At 36.6% G+C, this 27,453-nt stretch overlaps 1 protein-coding gene across 6 annotated transcripts in view; it reads left to right on the forward strand.

The window, feature by feature from the left end:
* The window catches only part of PPFIA2 (PPFI scaffold protein A2), a 220,351-nt gene that overhangs the window by 162,282 nt on the left and 30,616 nt on the right, over positions 1-27,453 (forward strand). For 3 of the 6 annotated variants that reach the window (XM_014063940.2, XM_087723391.1, XM_087723390.1), the window contains 13 exons: positions 224-370; positions 2,598-2,732; positions 12,437-12,523; positions 12,944-13,027; positions 14,338-14,469; positions 15,203-15,265; positions 16,057-16,148; positions 18,632-18,767; positions 20,194-20,414; positions 21,631-21,868; positions 22,586-22,615; positions 23,643-23,770; positions 25,853-26,007. In XM_014063940.2, the coding sequence (XP_013919415.2) occupies positions 224-370; positions 2,598-2,732; positions 12,437-12,523; positions 12,944-13,027; positions 14,338-14,469; positions 15,203-15,265; positions 16,057-16,148; positions 18,632-18,767; positions 20,194-20,414; positions 21,631-21,868; positions 22,586-22,615; positions 23,643-23,770; positions 25,853-26,007 (1,648 nt within the window). Of the gene's footprint in view, positions 1-223; positions 371-2,597; positions 2,733-2,811; positions 2,872-12,071; positions 12,282-12,436; positions 12,524-12,943; positions 13,028-14,337; positions 14,470-15,202; positions 15,266-16,056; positions 16,149-18,631; positions 18,768-20,193; positions 20,415-21,630; positions 21,869-22,585; positions 22,616-23,642; positions 23,771-25,852; positions 26,008-27,453 lie in introns of those variants that run through there. The other 3 variants (XM_014063941.2, XM_087723393.1, XM_087723392.1) reach the window with 3 other exon arrangements.

Raw genomic sequence — 27,453 nt, forward strand, 5'->3', positions numbered from 1 at the left:
CAATATCAGATTCCTTGTCTGCAATAACCAATATTAGTATCTGGATCAGGATCTTCGCATTTTTCTTAGAATCTGCACTTAAATAATTTGTCCATTAGGTTTAATGCTGAATCTGCATTTCTGTTTGTCCATTTCATTGCAAACATTTCCAACAGTGTTGAATAGGACATCTGTTGCTAGCCATTCCAATGTTATATTTTGACCTGCTGCTTATTCTTTCAAGGCTATGGCCCAGAAGGAAGATATGGAAGAAAGAATAACTACCCTGGAGAAACGTTACCTAAGTGCACAGAGGGAATCTACTTCCATACATGACATGAATGACAAACTGGAAAATGAACTTGCAAACAAGGAAGCCATCTTGCGTCAGGTTCTGTATTGGGATTGCTGCTATAGCTCAAATGAATTGTAGGAGAAACTATTCAGATAAGCTGCCTCCTCCCCTATTTATTGAATACATTTGCTTTAAAGTATGACACACTTGTTTGGATTCATTGATATCTACAGATTAAACTCAGGAATGAATTTGGAATTTGGATTTTCATACAATCAAGTTGAGAGGCTAACATAAATCAGGTTTAGGATTAGACTATTTTTTTAAATAACTTGCTATCATGAGAAGGTATTGTTTTAGAACTTGTTGAGTTGTAAGACGCGTTATCTCCAAGTTAGGATGGCAAACCTTTAAGAATATCTTAGGATAAGACAGAAGAAACCAAATGTAAAGGGTGGCAGATACATAGCAGCAAATCTAGGCACACATTAACTGTATAGATAGTTAAAAAGGACTGACAGTATTCTACATCATTATTTTACGCTAATAAATATAGCTTAATGATAAAGTACAAAATAGTCCAATTTTGATTTAACTAAGAATTAAATCATAGTAAACCCAATTAAAACACAAAAAATGTTCACCTTTTCAATGAACTAGTAAAAGCTATGGCAAAGGGAATGCACTCTGCACAAAAAGGAAGAAAAACTATAGCAGTTTATTCTCCTCTTGGTATATGAAAGCGGATAAGCTATTAATTGCCCTTCCTGCTACATTTCATGAACTTTATAATCTGCAAATGGCATTCAATTATGTGAAGGTTTATTTAGTTTATTTTTATATAATTATTTATCTTGCTTTACCAATTACAGTTTAGGAACAAGAAAATACTTGTTCTTAAGTAGCTGGCAAAGAATACTAGCTGAGATATAGAATTAAAGCCCCATACAATAGAAATTAAAGTTTCCAAAACAGTGATAATGTAGGAAATTATGGTGTATGTATATGTGGAGGGACACAGTAGCTCAGTGGTTAAGATGCTGAGTTTGTCAATCAGAAGGTCAGCAGTTCAGCATTTTGAATCCATAACGCCATGTAAGAGAGAGAGAGCTCCCATTACTTGTCCCAGCTTCTGCCAACGTAACAGTTTGAAAGCATGTAAAATGCAAGTAGAAAAAATAGGAATCACCTTTGGTGGGAAGGTAATAATGCTCCATGTGCCTTCAGCATTTAGTCATTCCAGCCACATGACCACGGTTACGCTGAAGCGCGCTGGCTCTTTAGCGTAGAAACAACTAGCATGCATGTGCGGGAGAACCTTTACCTTATATGTGGAGAGAGAGAGGAAAAAAACAGTACATGTGTTGTATAACATTAAAATTCAGTGTGAGATTTTTATTATGCTAATTTGGAATTTCCTTGTACAGTAGATTCATAGGTGCTATTTATAATTTCTTCCATTTTCCTATCATATTACTAGCATACTTTAGAGAGAGGTGTAATATTTAGTTGATGTAGGTGGGATACATAGAATGGCAAGGAAAGTGGGTTAACTTACTAAATTTTCCCACCAAGGCATGCCTCCTTTTATTATTATTTTTCTTTTAATATTTGAACAATATATTTATTGAAATAAATAACACAGAAAACATTTTCAGTTTCATTGGGGACAGTTCTAAGAATCAGATTATTATAAAGCATAGACATTTTTTAAATTTATTTCCTTAAATTCCTAAATTGCTAGGAAAGAAAACTGCAGCATTCTGACTTTTTATCTATATTTTAGAGACATATGATGGGAAAGGATCAGCAGTTGCCACCAGTATAAAGATAGAGGTTCCCCATGTCGTTCCTGACTCTAGGGGATGATGCTCATATGTATTTCCAAGCTGAAGACCCAGCGCTGTCCGAAGATGTCTCCATGGTCATGTGGCCCGCATGACTAAATGCCAAAGGCACACGGAACACTGTTACCTTCCCATCAAATGTGGTTCCCATTTTTCTACTTGCATTTTTACATGCTTTCGAACTACTAGGTTGGCAGAAGCTGGGACAAGTAATGGGAGCTCACTCCATTACACAGCACTAGGGAACCACCGAACTGCCGACCTTTCTGATCAACAAGCTCAGCATCTTAGCCACTGCGTATATGCATGTACTATTTGTAGAAGCAGGAGATTTAATTATACAATGAACCATGTTGGTTTGGGAAAATTTTAATCTCCAGTTGTTTCTATGAATCTGCATTCCCCCCACCCCTTATCCTTCCCTCCATTGCCCAGTTCCTAATCTAACCTTTAATCTTACAATTTCTGGATTTCAGATGGAGGAAAAAAACAGGCAGCTGCAAGAACGTCTCGAGCTAGCTGAGCAAAAACTACAACAAACAATGAGAAAAGCTGAGACTTTGCCAGAAGTGGAGGCAGAATTGGCCCAGAGAATTGCGGCACTGACTAAGGTAATGTAAGTTTAAGAATAGGTTAGTATCTGAAAATTGACTTCTTTTAACATTGATTTTTCATCCCTTTCTCCTCCAGCACCATCAGCAGCAATAAAAGACTTTTGGAGTGGACAAGATCATTCTACTTAATGGCACCGTAAATAAATATTAATTAGACAAAATTACTTGCTTTAGTTTAATTTAATTTAATGGCAGAGGTATTGCTTTGTGTTTCTTTTATGGCTTGATATATTTCTGCCAATATAACAGAGGAGTTTATTTTATAATACATTGTATTATAAAAGAATTATGATTAATCCAGTTCAGCTAAACATCATGAAATTTATTTGTCATTGAATTTTCTTCATGATTTTCTACATCACATTGATTCAGCAAAACACAGAGATCGCTTTCATTAAAATAAATTACAAGGTTCAATATTTATTTATTTTTCTGGCCATACATGAAGGATTCTGTGTTGCATGAGAGCATTAAGAGCTTGGATAGGACAAGTGCCTGATAAACTATTCCAGTAATATGCAGTCCACATCTCTGGAATTTGCATATCTGCTCCATGGTACAATGTGCAAATTGCCAATTTAGTTGTTATGAAAGAACAACTTATAAAAAGTAAAGACACACTACATTTGTAAATCCTTTGCAGTTCCTCTTTATTATCTTTCAGATCTTTCAGTGCTTTGTACTGTGGAATTTCCTTTACATATCTTATTGTGCCACAATCTCCAGTTTGTCTTCTAAATAGTTACCTCCTCAATAAAGATGGAGAGAAATGGTATATTTGATATTGATAAGTCTATAAAAACATATATGAATGATATTCAGTAGAAAGAACATACTTTTCAATTAAAATGTTATATTAAAAACTCAGAATGTTTGATCAAATGGTACAAAAATGGTTTCTTGTTTCCCTGCTTCCGTTTCAAAATATTAATGGATTATTCCTATTTAGTATCTATTCAATATTTTTCAGTTGCTCATGCAGTCATTTAATGAGACAATATTTTCCTGCTCTGTTAGGGTTTCTGGTAATACACAAGAAGATCATCTAATCTGCAAAGTGATGTGTTGAAAAGAAAACATCAATGCACTTGAATGTTTCTACAATATTTTCTACAGAGAGAGTAGATGAATGAATGTTTTTGTATATCATTTATTTTCCAACTGAACAAATGAAGATAAATGCATATATTAATGCTCTATAAAGCAACATTTATTATTCTAATTTAGAGTTCTCTACTATGCAGTCAGGTGAAAATAAGTAAGTTTTATTTTTCAATATATAGTCTATCAAACCGGTTCAGCCTTATTTATCTTCTGTACTGTCTGTTGATGAGGAAGGGTAATATTAATATTTGTGGTGATATTACTTATAAGCTATTTTTGTTACGCTATAAACGTATTAGCTGTTCCCAATCCTTTCAGGTCTGTTGTTCAATAAATATTTATGGTTTATATATTTCATTTAGATTTTGTCATGTAAATTAGATTTGTGTGTAGTTTAAATGACTTTAATTGAAGAAGGTAGGGGGAAGCTACTATTTCAACCAGCTAACTCAATCTGTGTTCTTTTTTGATATAGAGATTTCAACTCTCAAAAGTTCCCAGTCAGTTGGAACAAAGGTGTCCAAGTTAGTGGGTCCCAAGTTAGATAATTACATTATACAAGATATAGCTAAAACTGGTTATATATATATATATATATATATATATATATATATATATATATATATATATGTGTGTGTGTGTGTGTGTGTGTGTGTGTGTGTGTGTGTGTGTGTGTGTGTGTGTGTGTGTGTGTGTGTGTGTGTGTGTGTGTGTGTGTGTGTGTGTGTGTGTATATGTATATGTATATGTATATGTATATGTATATGTATATGTATATGTATATGTATATGTATATAGTAGTTGACCCTCCTACTAAGCGAAGTATCAGAAACAACAAACAAAAACACAGCCAGGATCCTCTTTGAACTGTGAGGAATGGTAGGCTATAGATCTTACAAATCCAGCTCAGGCAAAGCCTTTAATCTTCCATAATATAACTCTTAGTTGGCAGTTTGCTCAAAGATCCAGTAGGAGGAAAGTATGGTGGATATGTCTGTCACCTTGAGTTACTTTTGAAAACAATAATGGCAGAACAGAAATAAATAAATAAAGGTCTATGGGCTTAGGGACAAATGTTGAGGATAAGGAACATCAGCCCACTTCATCTAACCCATCCAATTTCAATCACCAAAATAAGAAAACAGTTTAATGGCTCCATGTTGATATCCAATTTTGGAAATTAGATTATATCACTTTGTCCTTATCTTCATTTAATGTCTCTTTAAATTATATAGTATTAATAACCAGAGTTCTGATGAAATGTCATGTGACACCAATTTGTCTGATTAAGCTTTTTTCCAGACTGACTGAATTATTATGAATTGTTAAGAGAGCTGAAACTAATGGGCATATTTTAGCTCTGAGTAAGCCTAAACGTGGGCAGTTTAACTATGACTTAGTAATAGGACAGTGTAGATTATAAGTTTGGTTTGATGTCCTACACAGTAGTCCAAACAGTTTTGCCCTATGATACACCATTTCATCTAATTAATGGTTAAAAATATAAGAGTTTTAGTAATATATAGATTTAATGCTTCATCAATTTTTAATTTTAAAGAACTGAACTTTGAACTTTAATAAGATTTGTATGCCGCCCACTCCCATTGGGACTCTGGGCGGCTCACAACAAAGTAAAAACATTTAAAATATTAAAAATACAATGTATCCTTAATACAACATCCATACCATCCATACCATCAGGTAGGGCTGGAACTTAATCAACAGCCCCAGGCCTGCCGAAACAGCGAGGTCTTGATTGCTTTACGGAAGGCCGGGAGAGTGGTGAGGGTCCGGATCTCTGCGGGTAGCTCGTTCCACAAGACCGGTGCAGCTACAGAGAAGGCCCTCCCTCGGGGAGCCGTCAGCCAGCATTGTCCGGTCAACAGCACCCGGAGGAGGCCCAACCTGTGTGATCTTATTGGTCGTTGGGAGGTGAGTGGCAGGAGGCGGTCTCTCAAGTAGCCAGGTCCAATACCATGTAGGGCTTTAAAAGTAACGACTAGCACCTTGAAGCGGGTCAGGAGACCAATGGGAAGCCAGTGCAGCCTGCGGAGGATAGGTGTAACATGGGTGTATCTAGGTACACCCATTATCGCTTGCGCGGCTGCATTCTGGACCAGCTGTAGTCTTCGGACACTCTTCAGGGGCAGCCCCATGTAGAGTGCGTTACAGTAATCCAGTCTTGAGGTGACGAGGGTGTGAGTGACCATTTGAAGTGCCTCTCGGTCCAGATAGGGCCGCAACTGGTGCACCAGGCAAACCTGGGCAAAGGTCCCCCTGGTCACAGCTGACAAATGGTGTTCTAACGTCAGCTGTGGATCCAGGAGGACACCCAAATTGCGAGCCCTCTCCGAGGGGTGAATAACTTCACCCCCTAGGCTAAGAGGTGGTATATCGGGACCATCCTTGGGCGGCAACATAAATAGCCACTCGGTCTTGTCGGGATTGAGTGCAAGCTTGTTCGCTCCCATCCAGACCCTAACAGCCTCCAGGCACTGGCACATCACTTCAACTGCTTCACTGAGTTGGCACGGGATGGACAGATACAATTGAGTATCGTCCACATATTGATGATATTTAATCCCGTGCCGTCGTATGATCTCACCCTGCGGCTTCATGTAAATGTTGAACAGGAGGGGGGATAGGACCAAACCCTGCAGCACCCCATATGTGAGGGGCCTAGGAGTCGATTTCTGTCCCCCAACCAACACCGACTGCGACCTGTCCGAGAGGTAGGAGGAGAACCACCTTAGAACGGTGCCTCCCACTCCCACCTCCTGTAACCATCGCAGAAGGATACCATGGTCGATGGTATCGAAGGCCTCTGAGAGATCAAGAAGCACAAGGATAGAGGAATGGCCTCTATCCCTGGCCCGCCAGAGATCATCTGTCAGCGCGACCAAAGCAGTTTCTGTGCTGTAACCAGGCCTGAAACCCGACTGAAAGGGATCCAGATAATCTGTTTCATTCAAGGTCCGTCGGAGTTGAAAGGCCACCACCTTCTCGACAACCTTTCCCACGAATGGGAGGTTGGAGACTGGGCGATAGTTGTTCAAAATGGCTGGATCCAGGGAAGGTTTCTTAAGGAGGGGTCTCACCACCGCATCCTTTAAGGGGTGTGGGAAGGATCCCTCCCGAAGAGAGGTGTTAACAATCCTCTAGAGCCAGCCACGTGTCACCTCCCTGCTGGCCGAGACCAGCAGGAGGGACACGGGTCCAGTAAACAGGTGGAGGCACTCACCGCTCCCATGGCCTTGTCCACTTCCTCAGGAGCAACAAGTTGAAACCTGCTCCATAAAATCTGACCAGGACCTTCCCCCGGTACCTCAGCTGGTACCGTCCAAGTGGAGTCCAGGTCCGTCCGAATCCAAGCGATTTTATCTGACAGAAACTGGACAAATTCATCAGCTCTACCCTGTAGAGGTTCGTCCGCGTCCCTCCCTTTCAAGAGGGAGCGGGCTATCCTAAACAAGGCGGCTGGGCGCGATTCTGCAGATGCGATAAGAGTGAGAAAATGCGCACATTTTGCTGCCCGTATCGCCACTATATAAGTCCTAACAAAGGCTCTTAATTGTGTTCGGTCGGATTCAAAGTTACTAGCCCTCCAACGTCGCTCTAGGCGTCTCTTTTGGTGTTTCATCTCCCGGAGTTCCTCGGTAAACCAAGGAGCCCTCCTGGATCCACTGCCACAGAGAGGCTGTAAAGGCGCAATCCGGTTTAGAGCCTCTGCCGCCGCTATATTCCAAGCAGCGACCAAGGACTCTGCCGGAATGTGGGCCAGAGAGTCAAGTATCTCATCAAGTGCCATCTGAAATCCATAGGGTCCATCAGGCACCTGGGGCGGAACCACCTAATTCGTTCCACCTCTCTACAGTGGGGGATTGGTTTCCGAAAGTCGAGCCTCACCAGGAAGTGATCTGACCATGACAGGGGTATGATCTTAATGCCCCTCAAACCTAGATCACATCTCCACTGCTCTGAGAGAAACACGAGGTCGAGCGTGTGACCCGCTATATGAGTCGGACCCTGAATTACCTGGGTCAAGTCCATGGCTGTCATGGAAGCCATGAACTCCCGTGCTCCATCAGAGCGTTCACCGAGTGACGACAGGTTGAAATCCCCCAGCACTATAAGCCTGGGGAACTCAACCGCCAGCTCAGCTACTGACTCGAGAAGCACAGGTAGGGCTGTTGTAACGCAGTTGGGAGGTAGGTACATTAGTAACAACCCCACTTGACCCCCAAGGTCCAACTTCACCAGAAGGGACTCACACCCGACAATCTCCAGAGTGAGGAGCTAGAGACACTCGGATAATGACAGCCACTCCCCACTCCCCTTGGTGTCGCGACTGGTAGAGCACCCAAAATCCTTCTGGGCACATTTCAGTGAGAGGGACTCCTCCCTCATGGCCCAGCCAGGTTTCAGTAATACATGCCAGGTCTGCCCCCTCGTCTAATATTAGGTCCCAGACGTGGGGAGCTTTATGAATCACAGACCTGGCATTTAGCAACAGCAGCCTGAGACCAGGGCCCTGAGAACTCTCGCCATCTGGTCCTGGAATGGAGCTGGTAGGGCCGAAAGGGGGGATCACTGTAACGTAGCGAACCCTCCTTCCCTGGTAATGGCTAGCCCTATAGCTCCCGTCAAACCTGCCTCTCTCAACATTCTGGGACGAGAGGCGAGTCCAGGCCCCCATCCACTTCTCCTTCTGCACTCAGTGGAGGGGGCACCAGGTCTCACTCTCAATCCCCTCATACACACCGGCCAGACATTCTCCGCATGCATACCCCACTAATAGTAAAATGTTAAAATATACAATAAAAACAAGATAAAAATTTAAGTCTAGAACACGTGGGAACATTCTCTCAGCCTTCCATACCAACATTCACTCCTACATTCAGCAAACAAAGATGGGCACCGTTCTTGAGCCGTCAGGCAGTTGGCGCAGCTTTGAGATAAATAAGATTAGTAATAGAACAAGAGAGGAAAGTCTTTGCGTTCAGAAGCTTCTTCTCCGCTGGGTCCAGTAGAAGGGACAAAGTTCTACAGTTTAAAGTAGATGGGGGGGTTAACCCCGGTTGAGGGGGAGAGGACAAATTCCTTACCCACTTCCTCTTTGTCCTCCGCTTTCCCTTTCTGCAAGGATTGTAAATACAGAGTGGCATGCAAGGCTCTCGGCGAAGACGGAGATCGAAGGACTCCATGGCCGAGCAGCAGCAGAGTGGCAAGGGTGGGAGCGGTCAAAAGGTGGAAACAGTTCAGGGAGGCAGCGTCGTCTGGAGAAGGCAAGCCAGGAACAATCGCGGATGGTAGCAGCAATGGTAGTGGGAGGCGGAGGCGGAAGTCGGCCACTGTGATCACAAGCCAGAATTACAGCATCCAATCTGTGGCAATGATGATTAAATGATGGTTAAAGTCAGAAGGGCCGTGATGGAAGGGGGGAGGGGAAATGCGCTAGGGTCGACGGTAAGGAGGCCAGTCACACGGATCCATAGCGCAGTAATGTTAAACTCACCAACCCCCAGGGCGGCAGTACGGCTCAGCGGCGTCTCGTCGGCAAAAGCAGGGCCGTGGCGTTCCAAATTCAAGCTAACAAACTGCCGTCAGATGGAAAATTGTCGGCTGCGGGACGAAAGGGAGGGGGGCACCCAGAGGTCGCTTGTCGCCCCTCAGCACTCGGCACCCTCAGAGACTGTCCATAGCCATCAGAGTAATGCCCTCAGGCAAAGCATCACTCCGCAGCCAAACGCCATCCCGAATTCAAACCAGGCTCGTTGCCAGCTAGAGAACCGCCATCCTTGAGGCAGGGGTGCCGCCCAAAGGCCGCTCGATGCCGTCTGACAATGCCGAAAACCACCCAAAGCCGCCAAGGCAGCGTTTCACTGAGTAATCACTGAGCATTTTGCTATAAGATTTGCTGAAAGCTCAAGAGCTGAAACTCAACCAAATAAACATACTTTAGTATGTTGAGGGGGTGGGGACTTGGCTTTAATAAATGTTTGATGGCTCTCTGGTTCCTTTCCTTGTAGCCCTCTGAGAATTACATGACTTTAAAAAAGTCTGATTGTTACTGTGGAAGCTACCTTTCTGCATATGCAGTAAAGGTTGTTGACCAAAATCTATAGTCGTAATTGATAGGTTGTCTTTATGAGATTTGGTAAGGACGAAATCTATGTAGTCTTCTCTGGGCAAGAAATGTAACAATCATACATTAAAGCAAGGGTGGTAAATCTTAATTTATAATCAGATGCCCCAATTTCCCAAGACCTTGTCACTGAAATTTGGTACCAAAATGGTTGAAGTGCAACATTATGACTTTTGGAGGGGAGAAGGGTAAAAGTTAAGATTGATAATTGGATGTCTTTGGGGAAAGATTTTCAGGATGAGAATGGGAACAGTTTAGTTTTCCAGGTGCCTTCTATTCATACCTTAACTCCTCCCAGATCCATTAACGTGGAGTAGATTGAATTGATCAATATCAGAGCATATGATTGTTGGCTCCTAAGGAAAATAACTGAGTCTGATGAGAGTAATGGGAGACAGAAGTATATAACATTTTCATGCATAGTTAATCTGTATACAGATTTTTTTTTACAATTTCATAATAGTAGAATTTTAGTTTATCCACTGAAATAAAATGCAGGAAGAATTGTGGTCTGATAGTACAAAGTATTTTTTCACACAGCACATAAAATTGAGGAATTTGCCATCAGGAGATGTAATAATGGCAGCCAGTCAAGGTACAGTAGCTATCAAAGAGTTCTCAATGTGTCATGGAAGTTTAAACTACCCATGTCAAATAATAGTGATATTTACTATCTCCTGAATCATAGAGGAACAAGCTTTGCTGAGAAGTAACTGGAAAAGGAGTTAATGTGCTTCGTGGCCTTTTCACATATTATAATGGGCTACCGTGTGATACATAATACTAGACAAGAATGTTCTTTGGCATGATTCAGCTGGATTCTTTTTGTATTTCTGTCTTGCAATAGTTTTTTGTGGATCTGAAAGTGAGTAATGCAGTTATTGTCTTTGGAAACTTCTGAGGCTTTTTTTTAGGTATTCTAATTACCTCTTGCGGGATATTGGAAGAAAAGGAAAACCTGTAAAATATATTTTTCTGACAGAACAGTGGAATCATTTCCCCAGATCATACAGCTTGATTTTAAGATTATTAGGTATTTAGAAAGTTTGACCTCTGATATGTGTCCTGTTCTTTGGAAATAATATTTTCTTTATGGTTTCAAAGTTGAGCATTTAGCTTTGTTTCAGATAAGGTAATTTTATGTGGTAATTTTATCAATTTGATCCTTTTTGTAGTCAACAGAAGGGACTATCAGTGAAGGGTATGAGAACATCCTCCTTATGTTCATGGAATTTTTGGTAATAAAAATGTTTCCCTTTAAATAAAATAGCCATTTTAAAAAAAAGTGAAATGATAAATCAGTTTTATGCTTTACAATGACTATTCAAGATGTTTTAATCATAATCAGAACCCTGAAATAATCTTTAGTGTCTTCTTTTAATTTTGTGCCATCAGGTTAAATGCTTCTCACTTGTCATCTCTGATATCTGCCAGAAGCTCAATACAAGTTTCTGATTTTAGGACCTGGCATTGATAGTAAAAACACTAGCCCTCATACATAGCTTCATTTAGCTGAATAATCACAAATTGTTTTCAAACAATGTACATGTTTTTACAGAAGTGAAAAGGGCTGACTCAAAAGTGCAAATCTAATATTATAAATTTAGGCCACAATCATGTGTTAACATGCTTAGAAATAAACCTGATTGAATTTAATATGAGATATTTTATAAGATTCACTTTAAATTTCATTGCTTGGTAAAGTAAAGACAAAACTCACAATACATTTCAGAGTTTTACTGAGTGTTTATAGTCAGCATAGAGTTTACGATAATATATTTCCCCAGATTGTAGTTTAGTGCACCACAACAAAATGCTATAGCATATTCAGTGATGGTCTATGCCCTTGGTAAAGCAATTAGACATTTGCTTTATATTCACTCCTATTCAGTACTTTTCATTGTAAGAGGACTTTGTTCTTTTACCAGAAATTCAGTATCATTTAGTTATTTGCTTTTATACCTCAAAGGGAATCTATGTGACATTGTTCTAAAAGTGTTTAATCCATTTATTTAATACAATCTGTAACACTGTATACCCTGTTTTCATTATGATTGTAGGATAACCTTCAAAAACACATTCTGGCACTGACTTTTCACGCTCTAATTATGAGTTTACCCAAATTCCAATCAGACCTGGTATTTCTCATAGTTACTTTGAGTACCCCTCTATGGAGGAAGAATAATTCTCATCAGCCAGCCATCACTAACCTGGAATTTCCATACTTAGGTTGTTGGCTTTTTTAGCATTCCATTGTTTTCACTCCATCTGCATCAACTGCCTCATATCACCCTATTGTAAGTGTGGTTTATTCTACATAAAGTTTTGTCAGTTAAAATATTAAATTTGCAATCACACTTTTCTTTTAAGCATTCTGTGCTGTATTCTGTTCAGTGTGGTGTCTTTAGTTCTGATTTTTCAATTTTGTCCCTCTCCTTTTCCTTGACGTTAGTCTGATCCAACCTCTTCTACCTCATCTGATGATTATCAATATGTTATGGAAGCTAAACTACAAGAAATGATCTCCATACGTAGGAAGGTAGTCCTACAGGACTTTACTTTCTATTGCTAAATAGAATCCATCTGATTTTGTTTTTATATTTTTAAGAACTCTTTTAATTTCTGTATTTATTTTATTGATAATCAACCATTGTGCAGTTCAATGCTTAAAGAGCTTACAATTTTATGATGGCAGGTTTGTGTTCAAACCATGCACAGTATGCATGTTACATTTGGCTGATTTCATTGCTCATGAATAACTCCAATGTTTTGCTGGATGCTTGGATGTAACAGGCCTTTGTAGCTGACACATTTCAAGCGATGCTGTTCAGCTGCCTGTTTGAATAAAATTAAGTTTTGCAGTTAGTAGTAGCTTGCTTTATATTTCCTTTTTTGAAAATGATCACTTTGATTTAAAAAGCTATTTAATGTTTCACACCGAATTATATTATTTTTATAGGCAGAAGAAAGACATGGCAATATTGAAGAACGCATGCGGCACCTAGAGGGTCAGTTGGAAGAGAAGAATCAAGAACTTCAAAGGGTATATACATGCTTACATTATAGTTTGAGTTCAACTCTTTATTCCATGTCACATAAGCCTGTAAAATGATAATAGCAGTCATTGTTGTTGTTATTTTTCATGAACCTATAGCTTGGTGCAGTACAATATCAGGATATTGATGGGATAACATACTACAGTCCAGTTTAAAATAATAATAAAAATATAAAACTCCACTGAGAATATCAGCAGAAGTTTTTGTCCCAATGACAAAAGCAGTTGATTCAGTTAAATGTTTCACAGTTTCCAATTGAAACAGTCTATGTGAACTACTGACCATAAAAAGAAATGGAAAGGAAGATAGTCTCTTGAGAATATTAGATAGGAATGGGAAGCAATTTTGAATTATAACTGGAATAAAGAGAAGAAATAATTAACTTTTTTTAAAAAGAACAAAGGTAGGTTTATTTTGAAGAAAATAAGACCGGTGGCTCATTTAGCCAGCCACAATTATATGGAGTTTTATGGAGGGTATAGAAGATGCTTCAAGATGTCCCTATTTAAAGTATCACTATTGTTATTGATCACAGGGGTAATTCTTATGAAAGCCTGTAGGTTACCAGCTATAGGTACTAGCCCCAAATTGTAGATTCATTTATTTATTCATCAAATTTGTACAGAATGCCACCCATCTCATGCAAAAGTGATTCGGGGCAGCATACAACAAATCTATTAAACAGTTAATATATAAAGCAATTATTATTAAAACAATATAAAACAATTTAAATGCAATAGATTGACGCATATAAATACACAGAACTAATAATAGTTGAATAAATTGTCATTAATCATTGGTTACCTAAACTTTTACTCTTATTTTCATGAGAAGTAAACATGAAAAAGTGAGTTCCAAAGATACTTTCAAAAAGCAACTGGACTTTCTTTCTTTGAAAACATTTAGCTTGTCTTCTGAGAAACTGGTTCAAGTGAAACATATGACTATTTCTGGCACTTCTAAATATTTGATTTAAAATTACAGTGACCTTTTGAATATGACTAACAAATGAAGACCACATATCTCTATTAGAAGAAAAAAATCAGAATGATTACTCCTTACATCTATATTTGAATCTATGACTAAATATTTCAACTAATAAATTTATTTGTTTCTCTGTACAACTATTCAATTTTATTCTCTCTTAGAAATAAATTTGTTTTTCTACATGCCATTTGATCATGGTATTAATATTATGATTTCAGATCAAACAAACCAGTGTGAATCTTTCACCAGTATTTTGAATTTAGTTAATGTTGAATCTGCTTGCTTTATTTCCTTTGAACTTTATTGAAAGGCAAGACAAAGAGAAAAAATGAATGAAGAGCACAACAAAAGATTGTCTGATACTGTGGACAGACTTTTGACAGAATCTAATGAACGTTTGCAACTACATTTGAAAGAGAGAATGGCAGCATTGGAAGAGAAGGTAAACAAGCAAATGTGCACACTTTGCTTCATTTAAGTATATATTCATAGTTATTTTGCTTCTTTGCTTGATCCTATGGAATGAAGGGATTAAAAAATCTGAGGCACAATCCATGGCATCAATAAGAAATTCTTTTTGTTGTTTTTCTGCAGTTCCTATTGACTTTCTTCCTCTTTCCACTTCTCATAATGGCACATGGGATCACCACCAGAATTTTAAAAGTTTACAGCATGGTGCTAGTGGGTCCTTGCCCATTTCTACTGTCTCTTGTTATCACTATTTTCACTACCATAAACCTTTGGGTAGAGTCCAAGCCTTATAGTACAGTCATAGCAGTTTGCCATCACTACAAACACTTGGTACTTATCTGAGATATTAGAATGTGAAACTGATTTCTGCTTTCTATTCAGTATTCTCACCCTTTTGCAAGTCCCCTCATAGGAGCTCTGATTGCATGTTACCAGCAATGTCTGCAGCTCACAAATGAAAAAACAGTGTCTTAATTTTACATTATTAATCATATGATGATGTCAATTTTATAGTTGTATTAGTGGTAATATCTTTTAACATATTCAGTCTTTGATTGAATTAATGAAAGATTTTTAACAATATACCTATATGTTAAAGATAAAAAATTAAATATTGTTGTTATGTGTTTGATTTATTTGGTAACCTTGATTGGGTAATAATTATTTCACTAGACTTTATTTTAGCTTTTATTTCTATCTCTTAGAATGTTTTAATACAAGAATCAGAGAACTTCAGGAAGAATTTGGAGGAATCTTTACATGATAAGGTACCCTAGATTAATTACAGCCTTTATTAATAATGTTTTTTAAATACAGTCATAAGAATTAATTCAAGATTGCAATTATATGCATATATTTGAGAGCAAGACAATTGTCTTTATACAAATATTCTACACTGATAGATTGATTCAACATCTGTCCAGATAAAATGAATAACATTATAATGTTATTAGTTAATGTGGTCATTCAATGTGCAGTTCTAGCATAACATGTTGACCACCTGCTGTATCAATTCTTTTTGTTTACAATGCATTTTGAAAGTAACACAGGTGGAAAATAAACCAGTTAAATCTGTAGGAATGTTTTATCAGATGGTTTTTATGGTTCTTGCACACATATACTTTACTAACAAATATCTAGCTATAAAAATTTAATCTAATTCACCCTTCTGACCTCTGCCTCACATAATTCCAAAGGCAATATGCTAGATAGTGATTATGGGAGTTAATCTGCAAGGTATTACAGTAGGAAACTAGTTTAATCATTGCCACCTTCTAGGATGTTTACAGCTTCTCATGAAGATTAGTGTGCTGCTATGAGATTCCCTATGGTCTTCCATCCCAATACTAACAAGACTTGAGTATGCTTACCTTCCAAGCCCAGGAAAGATCATCCAAGTGTCATACTGGAGGAAAGCTAGAGAACTGATGTAGAGTTTTCTAGCATATGGTTCAACTATTCAGAGAGATGATATTATATGACAATAAAATTTGATGAATAATTTTGAACTAGCATGTATCTATGTTAATCGATTATTATTATTTGTTTCAATTTTCAGGAAAGATTAGCAGAAGAGATAGACAAACTGAGAGTTGAACTTGACCAGTTGAAAATACGAGCAGGTTCTTTAATTGAGCCCACATTGTCAAGGTAGTACAAGAAAACAATGACATTTTCTTTAATAATATTTTTTTGAAGTTTCATTCATAACATATTTAAAACACTCTTCATATGTGTGTGTGTGTGTGTGTTGTATTTGTGCTGATAAATAAATAAAGGGAGACTAGTATAGATCTATTTCAAGCTATTTAGTTCTCATCAGATATATATATATATGTATGCTGGAACATACGCACATACACAGCCATATATATATATATATATATGGCTGTGTATGTGCGTATGTTCCAGCATACATATATATATATATCTGATGAGAACTAAATAGCTTGAAATAGATATATATATATATAGATATAGATATAGATATATATATATATATATATATATATATATATATATATATATATATATATATATATATATATATATATATATATATATATATATATATATATATATATATATATATATATATATATATATATATATATATATATATATATATATATATATATATGGCTGTGTATGTGCGTATGTTCCAGCATAACTCTGGAACACCTGGAGCAATTTCAACCAAACTTGATACACAGATGACTTACCCTCTGGAAATACTGTGGGGGTAAGACACTCCTAACACCCCTCAAGGTGTGTGTTGTGTGTTGTGTTAAGATACAGCCTGTTGTGTCTTAAAATTGCTTCTACCATACTGCCATAAAATAGCTTCTACTATACAGCTTAGTGGAGTTGCCATGTTAATGGCTTCACAGTACTACACAAGGGGGCTCCCTCTGGTAAGGGAGAAAATCCAACATTAGAAATTATGTTTGGTCCAGGCATTTTCCTCCTATAAATAAATATCCAGGCAATGCACTGGGTTATCAGTACTAGTCATCCATAATAGTGATTGCTGTTTACGGGATTGTGAACGTTGAAATTTTCTGTCACCAGACTTAATAAAGACACTAATTTAAATGACATTAAAAGAAAGATTACATCTCTGTAGATAAGGACAAGAAATATCACGACTATTTTTTAGTTAGTCATTATATCCAAACTTGGAAGTATATATCTTAAATAACAGCAGGTTGGAAGCCACAGAACAGAACTGTGGCTGTTTATATGCTTATGACACAAAAGTATTCATTCAATCAATCAAATTTATGTGTCTGCCTCTATCACCATATAGTTTAATAGCTGTGGAAATAAAGAACAATCAATTAAATAAATAATAAAAATGAATCATGAGATTATAGAATTATAGGTTGGAAGCAGGGCAGGTTCTGCTTGCTGCTACTGCTGGTTTGCTCAAGGATGCATTGCGCGTGTCCGCTGTGCGCACATGCACGCTTGATGCATGCTAAGCGCACATGCAAAGTACTTCAGAAATGCGTCTGCAAATGTGCAGAAGCAAAAAACTAGATGGCGCCTACCAGTTCAGGGCGTGGCAGACCAAGTTATTACCTATTCGGCCAAGCCAGTCCAAACCGATAGGAACCCACCTCTGGTTGGAAGAAAGCTAAGATTATTATTTACCTTATTGTTTCTGGATTTATTTGGGATGATTTTATTTTATTTTTCAGTTCTTGGAACATTTTAATAGGAAATGAATTAGATAATAAATGAATTTCACTTATTAATTGCATGTGTATTCCTATTTTTTTATGGAATTCAAATACAAATGTCATAGATCAGTAAAATCATTTCTGGTCTATTCATTTTCAGGTGGGTTGTTTCATAAATTATTACATTTTATAATAATTTTTCACTTAACAACTTTATTAAGTACATTTTTGATGATATTTTACCATTAAATATACTTTTGTAAAATTGATTTCTTTTTAAATGCATATTTCTGAACATATATTGTTCTAGAATAATTTTTTAATTGAGAGGTACTGTGCAAAATTCATTGGTTTTGGGTTGCTTTGGGTCTTATTGATTAAACTGTGTCATCTATTGGAGCTAAGTAAATGTGCATTCTCTGTCACTGCATCCCTCATTTGAAATCTGTATGGCTGCCTTCTTGTTAGCATTGGGCCACCTAGATATTTGACAAAAAAACAAATGTTAATCTTGGAAGTAAGAAAGGAACATTTTTAGTTTATGTTGGTATGACCTAAGTATAATCCTCATGGCTTCTCTTTTAAGTCCCTCCCTCCCTCTCCCTCCCTCTCTCTCCCACCCCCCTCTCTCTCCTCAACTTGCTGGTGAATTGAAGTTTGAGCTTTTATCCTTTGACTCTATAATTCCAGTCTCATTTTTCTGATAATAAAAAAACACTCCTACATAAAAATATATTGATTGATCAAAGATATATATTATCTTTTCCTTTTTCATTAAAATGCAAGCCTTATAAATTCAGTGTGCAAGAAAGCATACTCTATTTTTATTGCTCTGTTGGTAGCAAAATGTAGGATGATATCCTCTGCATATGGTAAAAATAAATATATTCTAAATGAAATTTGAGGGTTTTTCTTAAATCTAAATCCTGTGCCACAATTGTTTTTCAGGACACATCTTGATTCATCAGCAGAATTCAGGTACTCTGTGGGCTCACTTGTTGATAGTCAACCAGATTATAGGTCTACTAAAGTGATAAGAAGACCTAGAAGAGGACGTATGGGAATCCGAAGAGATGAACCAAAGGTTTATATTTTAATCATTTTTTCTTTAATAAAATTGCAATCATAAGCTCAGCTGACTTAAGGCCAGGACTGGAATTAAGTTTCCATAGTCCTTGCATATGTTTATAGATAATAGTTTTAATTATAGACATGTGGATTCTACAATTGGATCATAGATTTGTTTATTCATTCAGTTGGTAAGGCCACATTTCTTAGACATTGGCTCTATTTTTGCCATTCATATATTTAAAATGTAGAAAAAACATGTTTCTGCATGTGCATGTACCCACACACACTTCTAATTGTTTAGTCATCTTTGGGCCTAAACCTTTTGAAAACCCCAAAAGCTTCATATACTTAGGTACTGTATTGTTGTGCTCAGTTAATAATCTGGCCCTGACTGAAATTATCTCTCTGATAATTCTCACTAGGTAAAGTACATATTTTCATTTATTTCATTTCATTTATTAAATGAAATAACTCTCACTGGGTAAAGTACATATTATCTAAAGGCTATAAAACAATTTTGATATTTGAGGGAGAAGTAGGATTACATACTTTGGGCCTTAAAATTACACTAATAATGCAATTCTAATATGGTATTAAATATAAAACGCAATTACAAATCAGAGTATAAGAAGAAGAAATGAGATAGAGCTATTTGCTATTTATTACACCCAAATCATATTGCTCTATACAATTTTTTCAGGCTAATTCTTGAAATATTAGCTTCTACTATTCTACTTAGTTTACTGGATTGGAATCCATAGGCAGGGCTTAATGGAGGTTCAGTTTTCCAGTATAGTTTCATTTCAGCCTTTTTTTTAAAAAAAATAGCAATAGTAATAGCACTTAGAGTTATGTACTACTTCACAGTGCTTTACAGCCCTCTCTAAGCGGTTTACAGAGTCAACATATTGCTGTCGTCAATCTGGGTCCTCATTTTATTGACCTCAGAATGATGGAAGGCTGAGTCAACCTTGAGCCGGTGAGAATCAAACTGCCAAACTCCTGGCAGCCAGCAATCAGCAGAATTAGCCTGCAATACTGTGTTCTAATCATCTGTGCCACATGGCTTATAAAAGTGTAGTGTCCATAAATATTTCCTTTAAATTAAATCATCCTGGGATATCTATAATATTGTGTTATGACTTTAAATTGACTTATAGTGATAGTGGTCACGAATACAGAAAACAAAACATTCCTTAAACTATTTCGGGCCTCTTGTAAGATAAATCTTGTTATTTTTATAACAGACTGAAATTAAGATCAGTGTGATATTACAATGCAGCTGTTAGAAATTAATAAGAATGGTTTAAGTGCACAAATGGCTGAGAAAATTGAAAAGTGTTAATAATTGCAATGGTGTTTTAAAATATAAGCTCTACTGTGAAAATTAACATTTAGAATCAGCCTGATCTATATGCATTTCTACAATTCGTAATTAGGTAAAATCCCTTGGAGATCATGAGTGGAATAGAAGTCAGCCAGTTGGAGTTCTAAGCAGCCATCATTTTGAGAGTGACACTGAAATGTCTGATATAGATGATGATGATAGAGATACACTTTTTAGTTCAATGGATCTTTTGTCACCAAGTGGACATTCAGATGCTCAGACCCTTGCTATGATGCTTCAGGAACAACTAGATGCAATCAATAAAGAAATCAGGTATGCGTACTTCACACACACAAATACATACACACAAATAAAATCTTAGAACAATCCAATATTTTATCCCTAATAGTATAAAAACTAAGTCGATGTGATTTCTGGTTTCTTTATGGACATCTGATTTTCTTTGAAACATATATAAAAGTGGCTTGCCATTTGCCTTCTTCAGGATTTTTAAAAAATATTAATATAGGTTACATTTTTGCAAACTCCCCAAATTAAAAGATACTATAGTAGTTTTATGTACACCAGATTATAGTCAGTGTTTCTCAAAGCTAAAATATCTGGGAGATGTTGACATTAAAATGAAGAGGAATCCTAATGTTTGAAAGTACATATAATATGACCCTAGAAACCCTGCTGAATTCTTTGTTCATTTTTAAGCCTTTCTTGGTCTCTGAATGTTCTTAGAAAATTCTAGGCAAGCAGAAATCAGAGGTGAAAGTTAGATCAGTATTAATATTTTGTTTACACTGGATGAACAATATATTTAATACATTGAAAAAGAGATCCACATTGGTAAAAGACTAATATGCCAAATTATTATTTGCTATGTTGTTACAAAACCCTAATAACTATATAGTTGCAACATGGCAATAGAGAGGGGGAAATGGTATCCTTTTTCTCATGCTACTTTCTTGAGCCAAACTTATTGCTTTGAAAGCCTGTTCCCTCATAGTAAAAGCATATGAGCACAGCACATTTTCTGAAAGGGGCAAATAATAATTGACAGTTGTAACTGGAAATGATATGAAATTTAAAACGTAAACTATCATTCCAGCAGTTCAATGAACTCCCGATGCAAATTGTACTCATCATGGCTACTTTTAAAAAGAATTCTTAAAAGCTAAAAAAATTAAACATGAATATTTCTTGATGAACACCACTTAACCTATTAAACAATTTTATTTTTTAAAATGGCAATTAAATTTTGTGCATTGACATTTAATCTCCATCTCCACTGTTTTTGATGACAGCATATTAGTTCAGAGGACAAAGGGTGGGAGAGGCAATATGCAGCTCTCTGCTTCAACATCTTGCAATCATTTTCTGATATCTGCCACTTATGGTAATTACTCCAATTTACTTTGAAAGTATGCCATTCCTGTAAAGCATTCTGAGTAGTGGCCAGGAGAACATTCCCAACTTCTATTAACACTCATATTAAAACAATATTCTCACAAAAATGACTTTGTGATGTTCACTATTACAGGTTAATCCAGGAAGAAAAAGAATCTACAGAACTTCGTGCTGAAGAAATAGAAAACAGAGTTGGTAGTGTGAGTCTAGAAGGCTTAAATCTGGCCAGGGTTCATCCTGGAACATCAATTACTGGCTCAATAACTGCATCTTCATTAGCAAGCTCCTCTCCTCCCAGTGGCCACTCAACTCCTAAACTCACTCCACGCAGCCCAGCTAGAGAGATGGATCGGATGGGTATCATGACACTGGTAAGAAGTATCGCTTTTTCTTGATCACTACATTTATTTAATATTTAAGGAATCCTCTAAATAGGGTTATTTTTTAATTTCTTGTTTATTTCCTCTTTTTATTATTTATTTTTGGTTTCTGTGTGTGCATGTGCATGCACTTGCGATAATTTCTTATTAACTGTTAATAAGAATTTATTTTTTATAAATTTTTGATTTGGACCAATTTCTAGTGTTAATACAAGAAAAAGTAAAAGTAAAATTCTAAAAACAGAATGTGTTAATAAACTGTTGACATAGATACTTGCTATCATTTGTGCATTTGTAAGACAATATTTTTAAAATATTAATGATATTTCTTAAAACTGTAATGTAAGTCAGGGTTGGCAAACTCCCAGCCTGCGGGCTGAATGCATCGTGTGCTGGCCATGCTTATGCTCAGTTTAGCGAAGGGGGGAAAGGCCCGATATGTCATGTGATGCCACCGTGACATGAGTTTGATACCCCTGATGTAAGTGAAAACTTAGTCTGGTCTCCTTGAGTTCCAGCCAAATTTTGTTTTGGATTCAGTGGCAGTTGGGCTGGTGCAATGGAAAGAAATTTCATCCTAAGAGCTAATGGTTTTTATGGCTTAGAGAATCTCAGAATGTATCTTAATAAAAAGGAACACAACATTTATAAAAATCTATAATATTTCTGAAAATACTCTGTTTTTCTTTTCTTCGTTATCAACTCTAGCCAAGTGATCTCAGGAAACATCGAAGAAAGGTACTTTTTTTTTTAAAAAAATTGTTTTTTCTCTGACAAGTGTTAATTATTTCTAGCACTTTCAAATTTAGACCTTTACGAACATTTTCCCCAAGATACAGTTTTCTGAGGATGTTGAAATCCTTCAAGTCTTAACCCTCTTGCTTCATTGTAGTTGAAGCAGCTAATTTGGATGATCCAAGAAGAGATCATTGCATTCCTGTGAGGCAGACAGCGCCTTCTCAGGAAACCCACATTGGACAAAATGGAGCCCTATCTAAATGTTTAAGAAGGGACCCTATGTCACCTCTATTAGGAATTAATTATGTGACAGAACAAATAGAGCATACTTTTGATATTGTTTATACTGTATGTATTAAACATATCTCACCTTTTCCCTGGAAATCTCTTTTTCCTATTTATATTTTGTGTGGTACTGTATATTGCTCTGAGAAATAGTGATCAGATCATGTCACTTTGTGGGCTTCCTCAGCCTCTTTATGTTTATGGACTTTTGTACATACTAATTAATGATTGATAGTTTCCTTACTGTGAGGAGCCAATTTTATCTACCAACTTGTCCATTTTACTTCAAATGTTATTTATCTGACTGGCAAAGGGCAATGAAAATACTTCAATAACTCATTTGAATCTTGTTCTGCAGTCCTTTATTAGGATTTAAAAATGGGAAAAAGTTAAATAAACTTTATTTCCGCTTATATCCTACTTTGCATATCCTCTCTAGCTCAGGAAACTTATCTATAATTTTCTGAATTAAAAAACAATATGTAATATAGCAACTACAGCAAAAGTTAAATGTGTGTCTGATTCATATTCAGTCCTGGAAATTGGGACTATATTGCGATCATTGCATAACTTGTACTTAATACTTTTATTCTATATCTTGTTCTAGGAATGGGATGCTATTTGTGTGTTTGGTTGATTGGTTTCCTTACTTGGAAAGGAGTTGGTTTCCAATAGGCTTTTCCCCCCTCCCAATCCATTAAAAGGGTTTTCACCTGCATTTTATAAAACTGTTTACTTGTAGATTGCAGTTGAAGAAGATGGACATGAAGACAAGGCCACAATAAAATGTGAAACATCTCCTCCACCTACACCTAGGGCCATAAGAATGACTCACACTCTACCTTCTTCATACCACAATGATGCCAGAAGGTAGGAATTGATTTGTTTAGCATAGCCATGTGTCGTGTTAAGTGGATTCATCTATTTAAGTTGAGTTTCACTTGACTTTTGCTATGTGCTAGTTAAATTCAGTTGTCCTGAAATTTATTTAGATCAGTTTTTCAGATTTGCTTTCCATTTTCCATTTCCATTCGAATAACTGGCCTTTAATTTCATGCTCTTTTTGGTTAATCAAGTGCAGCATGATCATTTTCTGATATTTTCTTGTCATGGATTATAAATGAACAAATCAGAGTGTAATTAAATTTCATTGTGCTAACTATTTGTGTTATGAAGATAGTTAAATGATAGAGTTTTAGTATTTGGATACTGTATTGTAGCCCTTGCAGTCAGTATTTTTGATGGTGAGGAATTACCAGTGGTAATTTCTGAAGTAATCAGAGAAAGAAGTTTCTTGCCCCAAGGGAAACAGTAATTCAACCCGGGGGGGGGGGGGAGGCCTGGAAGAAGTGGAGAGATGTCTAATGAATTCAGAAAGTAGAAAGAATAATTTTTAATAATTATAAAAAATAATAACAATAACATTGATTTAAACTTTTTATCCTTTTATAACATAACAAAAATCCATAGTAGGAGGATTTTTCTATAAGAACTTACATTTGACTGTAAAAAAAATACTATAATTATTTTCACTTTCACCCTAATTGAATCAGTAAATATTGCATGTTAGCAATGCTAAGTTTGGAGATTTTGCTGCCTAGTGCTCATGTATCTGTATATCCTTGCCACTAAGAAAGATAAATTAAAGGTTGACTAAGAAGATTTTATAAGCAGTAAAAGGAAAAAAGGGAAGTTGAGCATCTGAGAATTGACAGCTGTAAGGATGTTTTACAAGCAGTTACAAACAGTTACACTTCAATCAATAAACAAAAAAACAAAAAAACAAAATTTTAATTGATTTTAGAAGACAGCAATATTATACTCCATAGTGCTTTACAGCATTCTCTGAGCAGTTTACAAATGTCAACATATTGTCCCCAACAATCTAGGTCCTCTTTTTACTGACCTTGGAAGGATGGAAGGCTTAGTCAATCTGGGTTGGGATCAAACTCCTGGTAGTGGGCAAAGTAAGCCTGCAATACTACATTCTAACCACTGCACCACCAAAGCTCATAGGGTTCTCCTAGAACTGCTTCTCCTTCTTTAAGTAGGTCTATTTCCATTCTAACCAGTGGAATCAAGAAATGGAAGTCCCAATATATATGGATGACAACTGGAAAGGAAAACTTATCCCAATATATATTTATTAGAGTTTCATAATTACTCATATTCACTAATATTAATTTGTAAATCAGTCATGTGAATTATAATTGTCATATCTCTGAGCTTGTCATAAGTGAGAAATTGTGTACATATTATTTGTGTTTTGAATTAAGAATCTGATCTCATGCCTATACATAAAAATACCTTCTATGTAGATGGTTGATAGACAGGCAGACAGACAGACAGACAGATTCATTTCCATATTTTATTGAAAGAAGAAATGTTCTAGTAAGAATCATACTATTGCTCTCAAGTAAAAATGGATAGACTACGATAACCAGGATGAGTACCGTAAATAAACAAAGCAGTACTGTTGAATGTTCTTCTGACACTTCTGTCTAATTAATAAAGGAATAAATCAGAAGTCAAGCTTTGGCTTACAATACAAAATATCTATAATGTTAAAATAAATACAGTCCTTAAATAGGACTCACTGAAAAAGTGACATTGCTACCAGTGGTGAAATTCGGTTTTTTTTACTACCACTTCTGTGGCCGTGGCTTGGTGGGCGTGGTGTGGCTTGGTGGGTGTGACTTGGTGGGCGTTCAATTATTCAATTATTTCAATCAAGATTAAAACATGAAAAATGTGAAGTTCTAAATATTGCAAAAAAGATTCTGGTATTTTCACACTATATATCTGAAATTATTGTGATTATTGTTTCAAATTACTAAGATACTCTCATTAGATTTCATAAAACTTGTTTCCACAGCAGACAAGTTGTGGACTTCATGATGGAAATTCGTCAGGACAATAATAGTTTCTCTATTTTTTGTGTATCTTTTTTAGTAGTTTGATTGCATCCTTGGAACCAGAAAGTATTGGTTTTGGCAGTGTCAATAGCAGCCAGGATTCCTTGCACAAAGCTCCCAAGAAGAAAGGAATAAAGTCTTCAATTGGACGCTTGTTTGGTAAAAAAGAGAAGGCACGACTTGGACAGCTAAGTAAGACATACTTCTCCAGTTTCAGATCATAGCTTTCCTGTCATTTTTAAAAGTATTATTTTTTACTCTTTCATAGATGCTTTAGCTTCTCTTTCAGTTTCATTTTGCTTTCCTGTCTTTTAAAATGATTATATTTATCCATGTCATTCCGCTGTCATCAATCATGTTTACTGTCACAGAATTATATTTTCTTAAGTGATTGAAGGACATAGATTAAACTTCCAATAGAAGAGAATATATGTAGCTCAAGGTTGAGCTATGAGTCCTTAGGGCTCTCTGGACTTGATTGTTACCCAAATAAGCAATTTACAGATAGATGTCAACTTATGATCACAATTGAAGCAAAAAAATATGTTGCTAAGTGAGACATTCGTTAAGTGAATTTTGCCACATTTTACAACCTTTCTTGCTACGGTTGTTAAGTGAATCACTGCAGTTGTTAAGTTAGTGACACAGTTGTTAAGTAAACCTGAATTCCCCATTGATTTTGCTTGTCCGAAGCTTACAATAGGTGATCACATGATCCCGGGACACTGTAACCCTCATAAATATGAGACAATTGCCAAGAGTCTAAATTTTAATCATGTGACCATAGGGATGCTGCAATGATCATGTGTGAAAAATGGTCATGAGTCACTTTTTGCAGTGCCATTGTAATTTGAACCGTCACTAAATGAACTGTTGTAAGTCAAGACTACTTGTAATCAATACTAACATGATGCTAGCACTGAAGATGTTACCTAGTCAGGTAATGCAATGGCTACAAGCAAATAACCAGGCTCAGAGAGCATCAAGAATTCTAAAAATTAAGCTTTCTTTGCTAGTATTTGTCACATTACGTGAAAAGATTCCATTCAGAGGTAAATCTGCTGAGTTTTAAAAATCACACACAGTAAAATATGTGGCAACTGTGACATAAGACAGGACTACCAACTGCACATAATCATAGCTATCCTTCTATGACTCTAGAATTCTGATAGAAAATAGATTTCACCCATCACTTATTTGGCAAGATTTTTCCTTTGTCAAATTTTTCATCCTTCTTAAATTAAAAACAACTTGGGGAAAAATTTGCTACTTTATATCTTTCTTGAAGAATTTGCATAGCCTAGCATAAAGCTTTTAGGGATGCAGTGGCTTAGTGGCTAAAATGCTGAGCTTGTCGGTCAGAAAGGTCAATAGTTTGGCGGTTCGAATCCCTAGTGCCACGTAACGGAGTGAAATCTCATTACTTGTCCCAGCTTCTGCCAACCTAGCAGTTCAAAAGCATGTAAAAATGCAAGTAGAAAAACTAGGAACCACCTATGGTGGGAAGGTAACAGCATTCCATGCATCTTTGCCATTTAGTCATGCCAGCCACAAGACGACAGAGATGTCTTGGGCTCTTCAGCTTTAAAACTGTTATGAGCACTGCCCCCTAGAGTCAGGAACGACTAGCACGTATGT

The sequence above is a fragment of the Thamnophis sirtalis genome, unplaced genomic scaffold, assembly GCF_051295495.1.
Source record: "Thamnophis sirtalis isolate CommonGarterSnake01/CBP01778 unplaced genomic scaffold, rThaSir2_p1.2 scaffold_9, whole genome shotgun sequence".
NCBI lineage: Eukaryota > Metazoa > Chordata > Lepidosauria > Squamata > Natricidae > Thamnophis > Thamnophis sirtalis.